We start from the raw sequence: 15,339 nt of genomic DNA, 5'->3' as shown, positions 1-15,339 counted from the left end.
AAGGAAATACTCCACAAATATGGAAGTTAGCTAAAACAAAGTTTTTTCTAGTGTGAGCCCTGCTAATGTCAAAAGTTAAGAATGAGCACAATAATGAAGAAAAAAAGAAGTTGTTTTGTTTAAAAAAACCACTAGAGCACATTGATTTATTAATCATCGGCTATTAGATATCAAACATTTAGTAATTTTTGACATATTGTCTCAGAAAGGAAACCTGCTACAGTTTTCCATTAGTAGCAAGGGATATTTTATATGCACCATCGAAGACAGGATAGCACATACCACGGCCTTTGATATACCAGTCATGGTGCACTGGCTGGAATGAGAAATATCTCAATGGGCCTACCAATGAGGATTGATCCCAAACCACTGCACATCAAGCGAGCATTTTACCACTGGGCTACATCCCACCCCAAAGTTAAGAATGAGCATAATAACGAAGACAAGTATTAGTGTAAGGACAAGAAGACAAGATTCTACTTACTCCTAGCGGTGACAAGTAACACTGAAGAGGATTGAACACAGGGGTCGTGAACTCCCACGAATCATCAATCAAATCAAGATCAAATCCCTGCAAAACAAAAACAAAAAAATAACAAAAATACTGTGTGTATTATATAGAAGATAATAAACGAGTTACCAGTTATTATCAAATTATTTCACGAGGGACATAAATTTGATAATAACTGGTACCGAGTTTGTTATTCTCTTTATTACCCCAACTATTTTTTTTTTTTTTAAAAAGCCTTTATTTTTGATATAGCCTACATCGGCTACATGTCCATGTATATAGAAACAACATAAACTACTTTACTTCTGTGTATTACCCAAAGTTTTATATATTCTGTAAAAAAAAAAAAAAAATCTATAATGAATTGCATTAAACTACCATTTTTATTTACAAATTTAACACTGAAACCAGGAAAATGTAAATGCAAACGCTTTAAACTATGTGATGTCATTGTGTGTGCTTTAGTGTGTATTTAGTACCGACACAGTGATTGGTTTGTTGGCGTCCAATAGAAGTGTACGTTAAACCAATGCATGATAATTTCTGATTTTTATTTTTCCTGTTATGAGTGCCTGCTGAGGTAATAAATATCATTACAGACCTCACCAACTGAAGGGAACTATCACTCTTGCTCTCTATCACTCCCCACAAATCTAGTTCAAGGAAAGCAATTTTTAGCTCCCCTTAGCATGTAAATTAATATGAAATCAATTATGGAAATATCTTAAATGGATCCCAATAATCAAAATTTGGGGAGCAATTAATTACTCCACTCAAATCTTTAATGGCAAGTTCTGCATTATTTTCCACACAACAGTCAATAAACATTACATGTTTACTTTAAAACATGTTATTATTTTTGAATAAATATAATACGACAAATTGGAAAATGTAGCCAATTTTAGCCCACTCATGCCTACGACCCCACCCAAAACCAGATTTGACTTAAGAAAATTAGAATTAGATAACATACAATTAATAAGTTTTGGAGGAACAGTAACATAAAAGAAACCGTATTAACCAATATATACTTCGTCATGAAAAAAACCCCACTTGTATAAAATATCAGCTTAATAATAAGAGATATTAATTGCTTTAACTCAAGCATAATTTACATAGTTTGTATTAAAACCTTTTGCTTTAACTCAAGCATAATTTAAGTAGTTTGTATTAAAACCGTAAGACTATTAGTAGCAACAAAACGTATCTGACCAGTGTTCGAGATTTTTGGGAAGTATCCCAGTTGGATACTAACATTTCAAAATCTGCTATCCCACCTGAGAATTTAGTATCCCATTCAAATGAAATTCATGAATAACATCGCAACAAACTTGGAAGACACTGTTCTCGTTCCCAGTCTATTACTATGCCGCAATCGAAATCACGGAATTTGTAAAATTAGCGATCAAATGGAATCTGCAAAATTATTTGCTGCATCTATCTTTGCATAATATTGACATAAATTAATATTTAGCAGTAATCTATAAGTGTTTCTGACATTACTAATGATAAACCTACCTGTATAAATTTTCTGTAGATGTGGATTCATATCTCAATTAAAGTTTGAAGGGAGAAAACATCCAACAAAAACAATAGTGACTTAGCGGTTCCCAGTCTATTGCTACACTGCTATTGCTCCAGTGTAGCATTAGCCTGGGGAGATATAATATTGTTACGGCACAGCATTAGACTGGGTACAAGTTTGAAAATCCTGTTACTTAACGTCACCAGTAAATAACGACGTTCATTGTTTCAGTGAAAAATAAAAACGCAGGATTAAAAAAACAAAAACATCATCATATTGTATCCCAACAGAATACTGGGTTCTTGAAGTCTGGTATCCAAAATTAAATTCAGGTATCTCCGGGATATCGGGATACCATTAATTTCGAACACAGCTGACATTCTAAGCGGAAAATCCAGCTGAATAAAAAGTTAATAGCCAGGTAATAACTTACAGGCATCACATCCGTATCTTCTCCAGTGAAGTCATCCTCCGATGATATATCCTCATACCCAGCATCTTCACCCTCCTGTCAACACAAACAATGAAAACAGTCATGAGATACCCAGCATCTTCACCCTCCTGTCAACACAAACAATGAAAACAGTCATGAGATACCCAGCATCTTCACCCTCCTGTCAACACAAACAATGAAAACAGTCATGAGATACCCAGCATCTTCACCCTCCTGTCAACACAAACAATGAAAACAGTCATGAGATACCCAGCATCTTCACCCTCCTGTCAACACAAACAATGAAAACAGACGAAATTAAACAAACACTTGAACAAGAGAGTTGTTTTTAAATAGCTAAATATTTCAAAATAATCATGAGATACCCAGCATCTTCACCCTCCTGTCAACACAAACAATGAAAACAGACGAAATTAAACAAACACTTGAACAAGAGAGTTGTTTTTAAATAGCTAAATATTTCAAAATAATCATGAGATACCCAGCATCTTCACCCTCCTGTCAACACAAACAATGAAAACAGACGAAATTAAACAAACACTTGAACAAGAGTTGTTTTTAAATAGCTAAATATTTCAAAATAATCATGAGATACCCAGCATCTTCACCCTCCTGTCAACACAAACAATGAAAACAGACGAAATTAAACAAACACTTGAACAAGAGAGTTGTTTTTAAATAGCTAAATATTTTAAAATAATCATGAGATACCCAGCATCTTCACCCTCCTGTCAACACAAACAATGAAAACAGACGAAATTAAACAAACACTTGAACAAGAGAGTTGTTTTTAAATAGCTAAATATTTTAAAATAGTCATGAGATACCCAGCATCTTCACCCTCCTGTCAACACAAACAATGAAAACAGACGAAATTAAACAAACACTTGAACAAGAGAGTTGTTTTTAAATAGCTAAATATTTTAAAATGATCATGAGATACCCAGCATCTTCACCCTCCTGTCAACACAAACAATGAAAACAGACGAAATTAAACAAACACTTGAACAAGAGAGTTGTTTTCAAATAGCTAAATATTTTAAAATGATCATGAGATACCCAGCATCTTCACCCTCCTGTCAACACAAACAATGAAAACAGACGAAATTAAACAAACACTTGAACAAGAGAGTTGTTTTTAAATAGCTAAATATTTTTAAATGATCATGAGATACCCAGCATCTTCACCCTCCTGTCAACACAAACAATGAAAACAGACGAAATTAAACAAACACTTGAACAAGAGTTGTTTTTAAATAGCTAAATATTTTAAAATGATCATGAGATACCCAGCATCTTCACCCTCCTGTCAACACAAACAATGAAAACAGACGAAATTAAACAAACACTTGAACAAGAGAGTTGTTTTTAAATAGCTAAATATTTTAAAATGATCATGAGATACCCAGCATCTTCACCCTCCTGTCAACACAAACAATGAAAACAGACGAAATTAAACAAACACTTGAACAAGAGAGTTGTTTTTAAATAGCTAAATATTTTAAAATAATCATGAGATACCCAGCATCTTCACCCTCCTGTCAACACAAACAATGAAAACAGACGAAATTAAACAAACACTTGAACAAGAGAGTTGTTTTTAAATAGCTAAATATTTTTAAATCATCATGAGATACCCAGCATCTTCACCCTCCTGTCAACACAAACAATGAAAACAGACGAAATTAAACAAACACTTGAACAAGAGAGTTGTTTTTAAATAGCTAAATATTTTAAAATGATCATGAAATACCCAGCATCTTCACCCTCCTGTCAACACAAACAATGAAAACAGACGAAATTAAACAAACACTTGAACAAGAGAGTTGTTTTTAAATAGCTAAATATTTTAAAATGATCATGAGATACCCAGCATCTTCACCCTCCTGTCAACACAAACAATGAAAACAGACGAAATTAAACAAACACTTGAACAAGAGAGTTGTTTTTAAATAGCTAAATATTTCAAAATCATCATGAGATACCCAGCATCTTCACCCTCCTGTCAACACAAACAATGAAAACAGACGAAATTAAACAAACACTTGAACAAGAGAGTTGTTTTTAAATAGCTAAATATTTCAAAATAATCATGAGATACCCAGCATCTTCACCCTCCTGTCAACACAAACAATGAAAACAGACGAAATTAAACAAACACTTGAACAAGAGAGTTGTTTTTAAATAGCTAAATATTTCAAAATAATCATGAGATACCCAGCATCTTCACCCTCCTGTCAACACAAACAATGAAAACAGACGAAATTAAACAAACACTTGAACAAGAGAGTTGTTTTTAAATAGCTAAATATTTCAAAATAATCATGAGATACCCAGCATCTTCACCCTCCTGTCAACACAAACAATGAAAACAGACGAAATTAAACAAACACTTGAACAAGAGAGTTGTTTTTAAATAGCTAAATATTTCAAAATAGTCATGAGATACCCAGCATCTTCACCCTCCTGTCAACACAAACAATGAAAACAGACGAAATTAAACAAACACTTGAACAAGAGAGTTGTTTTTAAATAGCTAAATATTTTAAAATAGTCATGAGATACCCAGCATCTTCACCCTCCTGTCAACACAAACAATGAAAACAGACGAAATTAAACAAACACTTGAACAAGAGAGTTGTTTTTAAATAGCTAAATATTTTAAAATAATCATGAGATACCCAGCATCTTCACCCTCCTGTCAACACAAACAATGAAAACAGACGAAATTAAACAAACACTTGAACAAGAGAGTTGTTTTTAAATAGCTAAATATTTCAAAATAATCATGAGATACCCAGCATCTTCACCCTCCTGTCAACACAAACAATGAAAACAGACGAAATTAAACAAACACTTGAACAAGAGAGTTGTTTTTAAATAGCTAAATATTTCAAAATAATCATGAGATACCCAGCATCTTCACCCTCCTGTCAACACAAACAATGAAAACAGACGAAATTAAACAAACACTTGAACAAGAGAGTTGTTTTTAAATAGCTAAATATTTTAAAATAATCATGAGATACCCAGCATCTTCACCCTCCTGTCAACACAAACAATGAAAACAGACAAAATTAAACAAACACTTGAACAAGAGAGTTGTTTTTAAATAGCTAAATATTTTAAAATAATCATGAGATACCCAGCATCTTCACCCTCCTGTCAACACAAACAATGAAAACAGACGAAATTAAACAAACACTTTAACAAGAGAGTTGTTTTTAAATAGCTAAATATTTCAAAATAATCATGAGATACCCAGCATCTTCACCCTCCTGTCAACACAAACAATGAAAACAGACGAAATTAAACAAACACTTGAACAAGAGAGTTGTTTTTAAATAGCTAAATATTTTAAAATAGTCATGAGATACCCAGCATCTTCACCCTCCTGTCAACACAAACAATGAAAACAGACGAAATTAAACAAACACTTGAACAAGAGAGTTGTTTTTAAATAGCTAAATATTTTAAAATAATCATGAGATACCCAGCATCTTCACCCTCCTGTCAACACAAACAATGAAAACAGACAAAATTAAACAAACACTTGAACAAGACAGTTGTTTTTAAATAGCTAAATATTTTAAAATAATCATGAGATACCCAGCATCTTCACCCTCCTGTCAACACAAACAATGAAAACAGACGAAATTAAACAAACACTTGAACAAGAGAGTTGTTTTTAAATAGCTAAATATTTTAAAATAATCATGAGATACCCAGCATCTTCAACCTCCTGTCAACACAAACAATGAAAACAGACGAAATTAAACAAACACTTGAACAAGAGAGTTGTTTTTAAATAGCTAAATATTTTTAAATGATCATGAGATACCCAGCGTCTTCACCCTCCTGTCAACAGAAACAATGAAAACAGATGAAATTAAACAAACACTTGAAAAAGAAAGTTGCTTTTAAACAGCTCAATATTTATAAATGACCATGAGAATTTTTTTTAAACAATTTTATATGGCGAAAGCCCTAAAAACTCTGTAAATCGGAATTCCTTCAAAACTGGACTTTTTCATAGTCCCTCTTTATAAAAAAAAAATTAGTTCAGAACATAACCTGTCAAGTAAATACCACTTTTTACTTGGTTCCATAGGTGTCTGGTTTATAGAGTTTCACTATAAATAGAAAGGGTTTCAAAAATCTTTGAAGCATTTGCTATCATGGACCATTCTATCAGTGTCCTAGATAACTAATTAAATCTCGGCATGATGCTGAAAGAAAATACTGTCTAATGATAAGTCTTTCTGAGCCACCTACTGGCAAGAAATGATGCCCAATAAAAACCCACTGTTTCAATCCAAATTCAAGTCAGTGTCACCCTATTAATATTATTCTATTAATCAAAATCATTGAAAACCAAAAAAAAGTAAAGTTTTATTTAACGACGCCACTAGAGCATATTGATTTTTTTATGTTATCATCGGCTATTGGACATCAAACATATGGTCATTCTGACATTGTTTTTTAGAGGAAACTCACTGTCACCACATAGGCTACTCTTTTACAACAGGCAGCAAGGGATCTTTTATTTGCACTTCCCAAAGGCAGTATAGCACAAACCATGGCCTTTGTTGAACCAGTTATGGATCACTGGTCGGTGCAAGTGGTTTACACCTACCCATTGAGCCTTGCGGAGCACTCACTCAGGGTTTGGAGTCGGTATCTGTATAAAAAATCCCATGCCTTGACTGGGATCCGAACCCAGTACCTACCAGCCTGTAGACTGATGGCCTAACTACGCCGCCACCAAGGCCGGTCATTGAAAACCATGTATTAATTTAAATAATTTTGCCAGTGGAAGGGGCTGGTGAAGGTGTATCGTATCTCTCTGTGCAAGCAAAGCAAAGTTACAGCTCATTTTGTTTAACTTCAGAACTAGAGCACACAGAAAGAAAGAAATATTTCATTCAATGACGCACTCAACACATTTTATTTACGGTTATATGGCATCAGACATATACTGAGAGAGGAAACCCGCTTTCTCCACTTCATGGGCTACTCTTTTCGATTAGCAGCAAGGGATCTTTTATATGCACCATCCCACAGACAGGATAGTACATACCACGGCCTTTGTTACACCAGTTGTGGAGCACTGGCTGGAAAGAGAACGTTTGGCATTGTGCAATACACTGAAATTGAATCGGTAGTGTGCTAGACATCTTGCTTCAGAAATAGAAAGAAGATCCCTGGAGAAAGAAGAAGGTATGAGTGAGAACCTACCGGAATTTCGCCATCGGAGAATGTAACAATTAAAGGTGAGTTGTCGGGTGACAGGTTCTCATACATCTCTTCTGTTGCTTCTTCCAACAGTTCTCCTATAACAAAAACAACTTTTTACTAACTTAAACGTACAGATAACAACTTTACAAGATGGCCATATAAATACTAAAATTCTTTGCCACATATCCCAAATGTTTTATCCATTTAAAAAAAAATTGTTTTATTTACATTCTTAAGAATTTCTTACAGTCCAACCCTCTCAACTGTCCCAATTAGTTTTGGAATATACCATGCCAGCAATGACCTCTTAAGTGTACTCATTTCTCTTTAGGAACCATTAATCTAAAACTGAACAATATTGAAAACATATTTTAAAAGGCATTCTTACACTCCCGCAGGTGAGAACACCATGCGTTATTTATGACAACACATACCATTTACACACGCATGTTAACAATTTCAAGACCAGGTCACCAATGCAGTATATCCAATGAAAAACAACACGATGGAAATAGATTACACTGTAAAAAATAGTTCATTCATTTGTCTGTGATGCTTAAGTCGGCTACAATTGCAAAGGGTTGTAAATATCTTAAAACCTTGGGGACAATATAAAGTTTAAGGATCTGACCCAATAGTTCCTTATAATATATGGGAGTTCGGTTACAGGTGGGTTTTTTTGTCAATAACATCAAGACTGTCAAAAACCACAAAAACATACCCGATTCCATATCTTCATTGTCTGGTGGAGGTGGCTCTGGAGGTCGTATTGGTTCTCTGATCGGTGGTGACCGTGACCTTGACCTCTCAAACGACCTTCTTGTTGCAGGCATTGTTGGTGTCCTTGGCCTTCCTTCTTTCTCGACAAACTCTCCTGGCCTCTCCCTCTCTTTGATCTTGTCCCGGTCTCGTTCTCGTTCTCTGTCCTCGCGGTGAGACCTGTCTCGCTCCCTCTCTCTGTCCCGTTCCTTATAGTCTCTGTAATCTCTACCTCTGTGGTCCTGCGACTCCTGTGAACCCTCCCGGGAACTGGAGTGGGAGAAGTCCCTCGAATCTTGTGTGTCGCTGTCCCTGGAGCTGCGCCGACTCCGCCCGTCTCGCCGGTACTCCCAGTTATCGTCATAGGAATCTCTCGACCGCGAGTCGTCTCTTATGTCGCGACCGTTGTACGGCTCTTTCGGTTCTGGTGGAAAATCCCTGAAATCTCTCGGCGAGTCGCGCACCTCCTGTCTGAAATCGCGATGCTGGTCCACACCTCCCCTCGGTTCGTGAGGGTGTTCAACTGGGGAGGGGCCTGGCGGAATAGGAGGGAATTCAAGAGGGACCTCTCTCTGCACTGGATGAGGATGGGGATGTTCAAATGAAGGCCTGTAACCTTCTGGTGCTGGTACGGGAGGGGGGACAGGTTGTGGAGGGGGAACGGGTTGAGGGGCCTGAACAGGCTGTGGAGAGGGTATGGGCTGTGGGGGAGGGACAGGCTGGGGAGCGAGGACTGGCTGTGGAGGTGGGACGGGCTGAGGTGGCTGCACGACATGAGGTGGTGGTACTGGCTGCGGTGTCGGAATGTGAGGAGGTGGCACGGGCTGTGGGGTTTGTTGCTGCTGCTGCTGTTGTTGCTGCTGCTGCTGTTGTTTCTGCTGCTGTATTTGCCGCTCCACTTGCTCCTGGATGAAGTCCAGTGGGTGTTGCTGTTGTGATTGTTGCGTGGGTCGGTCTGTCTCATGATGACCATCTATGGGGAAAGCAAAAAGAGGAATATTTAGTTTCAAACAAAAGCATTAGTTAACAATATGTAGGCTACATAATTTTTCAGCATGAGTTTTATCACCAATTTTGTTTTTCTAATACCAGGAAATTAGCAAGGATTTTTTTCTATGGTCCAATGCCTAATGAGATTGGGAAAATTAACGGGAGTAAATCATACTTGGGATATTTTTTTGGGTCACTGAATGATGCAGTACGCCACTGTTAAATTAATATTAAAACAGACATAATTAAATAATCTATAACAGGAATAACCTATGATGTCCAACCAGACAGTCAGTATTAAAACAGTTGGATATGTCAGGGTCACAATGACACACTAAATTATGGTAGGCCATTAAAAGTAGTTGGTAAACTATGCTTTCTTAGGCATAAATATTCCATGATTGCAGAGTTGTAAACGTTAAAAATTAAAACATATCACCTTACTAAAAATGTGACATCACAGGTTATTCCCGTGGACCCTTCATATATATATATATATATATAGTGCTAGTTTGTTTTTGGGAAGGGGCCTATCTTCGGACCCACAGAACGCCTGGATAAATCCCTGATTAGTCACCTCGAGTTTTAGGTCTGGTTACAGTTTGCTGGGATGGTAATGGAGGGGGTGGCGGGGGTGATGCTCGATCAGGCTTCACAACCACTGTAGTGACACTACCATACACAGCCAATGTTATTGTGCTGTACCATCCTTTCAGAATCAAACCATCGGTAGCAATCTGCCAATCAAAGAAAATATCCAGCAACAATGAAATAATAATTAACACAGGTACAAAAGAATGACAGAAGTACAACTGTTGTCAAAAAAATTCATATTATGGTTGAAGCAGGTAAAACAAAACAATTACTATAGTAGTGATTAGGAAAATCTGGTTTCAAAATATGGAGATAAACAAAATTTAGTTTCACCAAACAGCAACAAAACCAGTGCTAATGAAACTTGTTACTTCTTTCATGAATTTATTATGACATAGATTCAGCAATTGCACCATGAGTTTGGGGACATGATATTAATTTTAAAATACAAAAATTCCACACAATTAAATATCTCACTGAACAAAACCTGATTGGGTGAATAAATTTTCTTATTTGTGATTACTTTCAGGATTAATCTAGTACATTTAAAAAATAAAAAAGGAATTTAATAATTAAAAAAACACAAAATGCATGGAGGTGAATATTCAAAGATGCAACTTTAAACCAAGTTTCATTGACCTAGGGCTTAAACGTTGGTGGAAAAATTGACCCAAACAAAAAAACAATGATAGACAGATGCCCTCAGAAACATAATACCTATAGTTCTCCTTTTCACTTTATCACGGCAAGACAGGCCGGGGTGGGACATAGTCCAGTGGTAAAGCATTCGCTTGATACATGGTTGATTTGGAATCAATCCTTATCGGCGGGCCCATTGGGCTATTTCTCGTTCCAGCCAGTGCATCACAACTGGTATATCAAAGGTCATGGTATGTGCTATCCTGTCTATGGGATGGTGCATATAAAAGACCCCATGCTACTAATGGAAAAAAGTAGCGGGTTACCTTTCTTAGACTATATGTCAGAATTACCAAATGTTTTGACATCCAATAGCCAATGATTAATAATCAATGTGCTCTAGTGGTGTTGTTAAAAAAAAAAAAAAAAATGTTACCTAAAAAATCATGAGTGAAAGCTTTACAAACCAGAGCAAGCAACTTACATCTTCATCAGGTTTCAACTGTATCGTCACATTTTCTTTGTATTCCAGTCTAAAACACAGTAAAATTTGTCTTAAAACCACATCTGACAAGGTAAAACCTACATTTTATTTGTATTCGTCTAAAACACAGTAAAATTAGTCTGAAAACCACATCTGAATTTTCTTTGAATTCAAGTCTAAAACACAGTAAATAACCACTTTTATGTTAAGTACACAATATTTAGCACAATGTGTGTACAGCAGTCAGTTGGACCTGAAGGCAAAGAGATCTTTAAAATATGTGGAATCGGGTAAGTATAAAGGTGGTCGACAGCGCAGAAATATTGGAAACTGTTAAAAATGCCAGGCATATTCTTTTGAGATGTTTTATAAAAAGCAGAAGACAAGCTTCTTTTCCCCCCAAACAATCTAGAATATTATGACTGTGCCATTAAAATGATACCTTTCCAGCAAAAACAAAGGAAAAAAAGTTTGTTTGGCTTAACGACACCACTAGAGCACATTGATTTAGTAATCATCGGCTATTGCATGTCAAACATAGCGTAATTTTTGAGTCATAGAGTGGAAACCCGCAACATTTTTCCATTAGTAGCAAGGGATCTTTTATATGCACCATCCCACAAACAGGATAGTACCTACCACAGCCTTTGATATAGCAGTCGTGGTGCACTGGCTGGAATGAGAAATAGCCCAATGGGCCCACCGGCATGGATTGGTCCTAGACCGACCATGCATCAGACATGCGCTTTACCACTGGGCTATGTCCCATCCCCCACACCTTCAAGCAATATAACAGGTTAATATATTCTTGGTTACAAATATCTGAGGTATAAAAATATAGCATTCCAAATGGACAAGACAATTTAAAGATTAAACATTAATTTTACGTCTTTAAAAAATGACTTACTGGCCAAGCTGTTCAAATGTTGACGCATTTGGTTTACCAAGATTGTTGACAAACAGTTCTAACTTGAAAGACGAGGGATTGGTGGCTCTGGAATGACAATTCAAAGACACATCTGTCAAATAATCTAACATACTCTATGACTCATGTACAAATATTATACCGAATCTACACGAGTCATGAAAACCATCCTCTGTAAATACTGTATTAACATATACATTTAAAACAATTATATTTTGTTCACATGTACCCTAAGAACACACACTGCGGATAGACAAACACAAACACAAAGATGGACAGACGGATTTAGAATCTCAAAAACACCCACCCTATTCTTACATTAAGATGAGAATGACATTAAGAAGATGAAAGTAATGAAATATGACAATAAACTGAGAACATTTTGTTCAGTATCACGTCGCAGTTTTGCTAGGCAAGTTTCTGAGATTGCCACATAATTTAAAAATATTAAACAGTAGTTGCTAATCAATTTTCATTTCCTATTAAAAATATTTTAAAATTCTTTTCTAAAAATTTAAAAAACAGAGAAATCTAAACCATGATCTCTATGAGGTCTTAATGCATCATATTTTCTCGGTTTTAAACATTATAACTTATCATTCCATCAAGGTGGTTATGGTTTATATTTTTAATATAAGACAAAAACATATAATCTCAAAGTATGGCTTATTTTATGCATATATTCACATATCATAATAATATAAAAAAATACATACCCTCTCCTTGATCCACCTGGTAGGTCTGCCTGCACTTGAGTTCCAAGGGGTACCACCCGCACCTCACATATTGATACAGGACAAGGAAATCGCACCAAGTCGAGATTCAAATCCTGCAAGTTAAAAATAATAATTTCACATCGTGACTATAATTTTACAAAATTTCTAATTTCCAACGAATCGAACCTAATGTTAATAAATTTTGGTTATATTATATTAAGGTTTTAAAATGTTTGACATATATCATCTACAGATCAATATTACACTAGTTTAAGCCTAAATTGAAATTGGTTAAATATTTAAAAACAAAAACAAATTCTTCCCCAAAAGAGGTCAATGTTTTTTTGACATGAGTCGATTTTCATAGGTTGGTCGGGTTAGGACAAACAAACTTAATTTTTATTTTCACCTGACAGCTTTCAAGTTGGTCCTATCACACAGAGAGTATATTTTGATATTAATGATAGGAAATTTTATGGAGAAAAGCCACGAAAATCGCTTATCTTAGATTCACGTTTGATTAATACTGTTGCTCATTAACCTTTTTATTTGTATTTAACTACTGAAGAAAATTGTTTGTGTAAACACTAAAACCACATGAATGACATATTGGTTGTCTCAAAAAAAAAATGTATGCCCTGAAAACTGATTTCTAAATACACTGGAAGTAAAGAAAAACTGATTTTTAAAAACATTTACTGACCATTTACTAAATGTCATTACACCTTTATAATTTTTGCACAGATAGTAATGCTGGGTGAGCAAATCAATATGATATAATAAAAATGTGCTGTCACTGATGAAACTTTTTTTACAGTCAGAGCTTGAAATACCCTATACATAAGACTTTGAATTATTTTAACATGCCCATATACCACTAAGGTTTTAGGCAAGATAAAGATTCATAAAAATTTCAACATAAATCATTTGAGCACTTTGGTTTTAAAAACAGCTTCAGTGGAGTGATCAACGATGTTCTTAAAAACACAAACAGTAGTACTGTACAAATAAGATTATTTTTCATCACAAATTTCATTGTGGATGTGGGTTGGGCTGGGGTAGGGGTGGAGGATGGGGGGGGGGGGGGCAGTGTTTTCATTATTCCCACATGTACTGATATTAATGTCATAAAATGACCTGTTTGTCAAACGTGACGGACTAGTCAAACAAATTAGGCCTACATTAAGATAAGACATGATATTTTATTGAATAAGAAGCCAAAATGAAAGTGCTGTGATTGCCGTCTATTTTAGGACTAACATGGAAGTATAACATAGTCTTCTTAAATCAAACAATTTTTTATATAATTTTATTTAATTTCACAGAACATCATCTCTTTTTCTTAAAACTGTTTTCTTTTTTCTTACATTGACACAAACAAAAATTATGGTATATATGAAAAACTAAAAGCAGACTATCGCTATAGCCTATATAGATGGACAGTATTTTGTTATGTCACTGTGTATGTTTCAATGCTAAACCTATCCTTAGCAGGCCTTCTAGAATTCAAAAAAAATTCAAATGATCAAATGAACAAATGAAATTAAACCACTGTTAACTTTATGATATTAATAAATAATTAAATATGTGATACATTAAAATATTCAAAATATAAAATGTTCATTAATACAGGGTTTTATCACCTATGTTTCTAGACTCAGATAATGGGCCACATTCCCCACCATTCTCGAGAGGCCATGTCGTTTTTTATTCCCAATTTTGGAGTAAAAAATTCACAATGTGAATTTAAAGTAAATCGCATTCACTTGACAAACATTCCCTCCACAATAAAGTTTTGTAATGTGCGCACGTAAAATAATTTTGTATATTGATTGCCACTATTTACCTTATGTAGTTGATAGAAAGATCCGTTTAATAATACAAGAAATTTTGTTTACGAGAATGGTAGCGTCCATTCAAGATTTTAAGATATGACTGGTACTTATCTTTGCTATACAAATCGGAAAACACAGGTTTAATAGACATCTTCGAAAACATACCAATCCGATCAAAATCCTTTGCCTATTTAATTTATTATTAATTAGAAACAGTCTACTTTTGTAAAGTAACAGATACAACGTCTAATAAGGATTAATCATTTATACTGTTCATATAGTTATGACAGAAAGAGAAATGGGATTGAATTAAATAGTGGCTTCTGTAGCCTACACAAATGAACTCGTTACGGAAATCAGCAGTCGGTAAAACTGTCTTGATTAGTTCATAATGTGTTAGCCTACAAGGCTTACGTAAGGTCCCGAAAATGGCAATCATGTAATTTTATACTTTCTTTAAAAAAAAATTTTTTTTTAAATTAGACGTAATAATAAAAAGAAGGGAAAGAAATGATAATGGGTATGTAGGAATAAGCCTAGGTATTTTTTTTATGTCTATTATTTTTCTTTATCTTTAAAACAAATCAAATAAAACTTCATTTAAATATCTGTATTTCAGCCAGAGGTTAATGAATGTTCATATTGGTTGCATAATTGTTGAATTAAAAA

At 34.9% G+C, this 15,339-nt stretch overlaps 1 protein-coding gene across 2 annotated transcripts in view; it reads right to left on the bottom strand.

The window, feature by feature from the left end:
• The window catches only part of LOC121388143 (protein virilizer homolog), a 66,718-nt gene that overhangs the window by 50,029 nt on the left and 1,350 nt on the right, over window positions 1–15,339 (bottom strand). For both annotated transcript variants that reach the window (XM_041519379.1, XM_041519380.1), the window contains exons 2-9: window positions 12,836–12,948; window positions 12,102–12,188; window positions 11,195–11,243; window positions 10,055–10,214; window positions 8,450–9,460; window positions 7,729–7,823; window positions 2,470–2,544; window positions 485–571 (exon numbers count right to left, since the gene is read on the bottom strand). In XM_041519379.1, coding sequence (XP_041375313.1) covers window positions 485–571; window positions 2,470–2,544; window positions 7,729–7,823; window positions 8,450–9,460; window positions 10,055–10,214; window positions 11,195–11,243; window positions 12,102–12,188; window positions 12,836–12,948 — 1,677 coding nt within the window. The remainder of the gene's footprint in view (window positions 1–484; window positions 572–2,469; window positions 2,545–7,728; window positions 7,824–8,449; window positions 9,461–10,054; window positions 10,215–11,194; window positions 11,244–12,101; window positions 12,189–12,835; window positions 12,949–15,339) is intronic.

Source organism: Gigantopelta aegis, chromosome 14 (genome assembly GCF_016097555.1).
Source record: "Gigantopelta aegis isolate Gae_Host chromosome 14, Gae_host_genome, whole genome shotgun sequence".
NCBI classification, from domain to species: Eukaryota; Metazoa; Mollusca; class Gastropoda; order Neomphalida; family Peltospiridae; genus Gigantopelta; species Gigantopelta aegis.
Note: the sequence above shows the minus strand (reverse complement) of the source record. Positions and strands in the feature narration are given on the sequence as shown.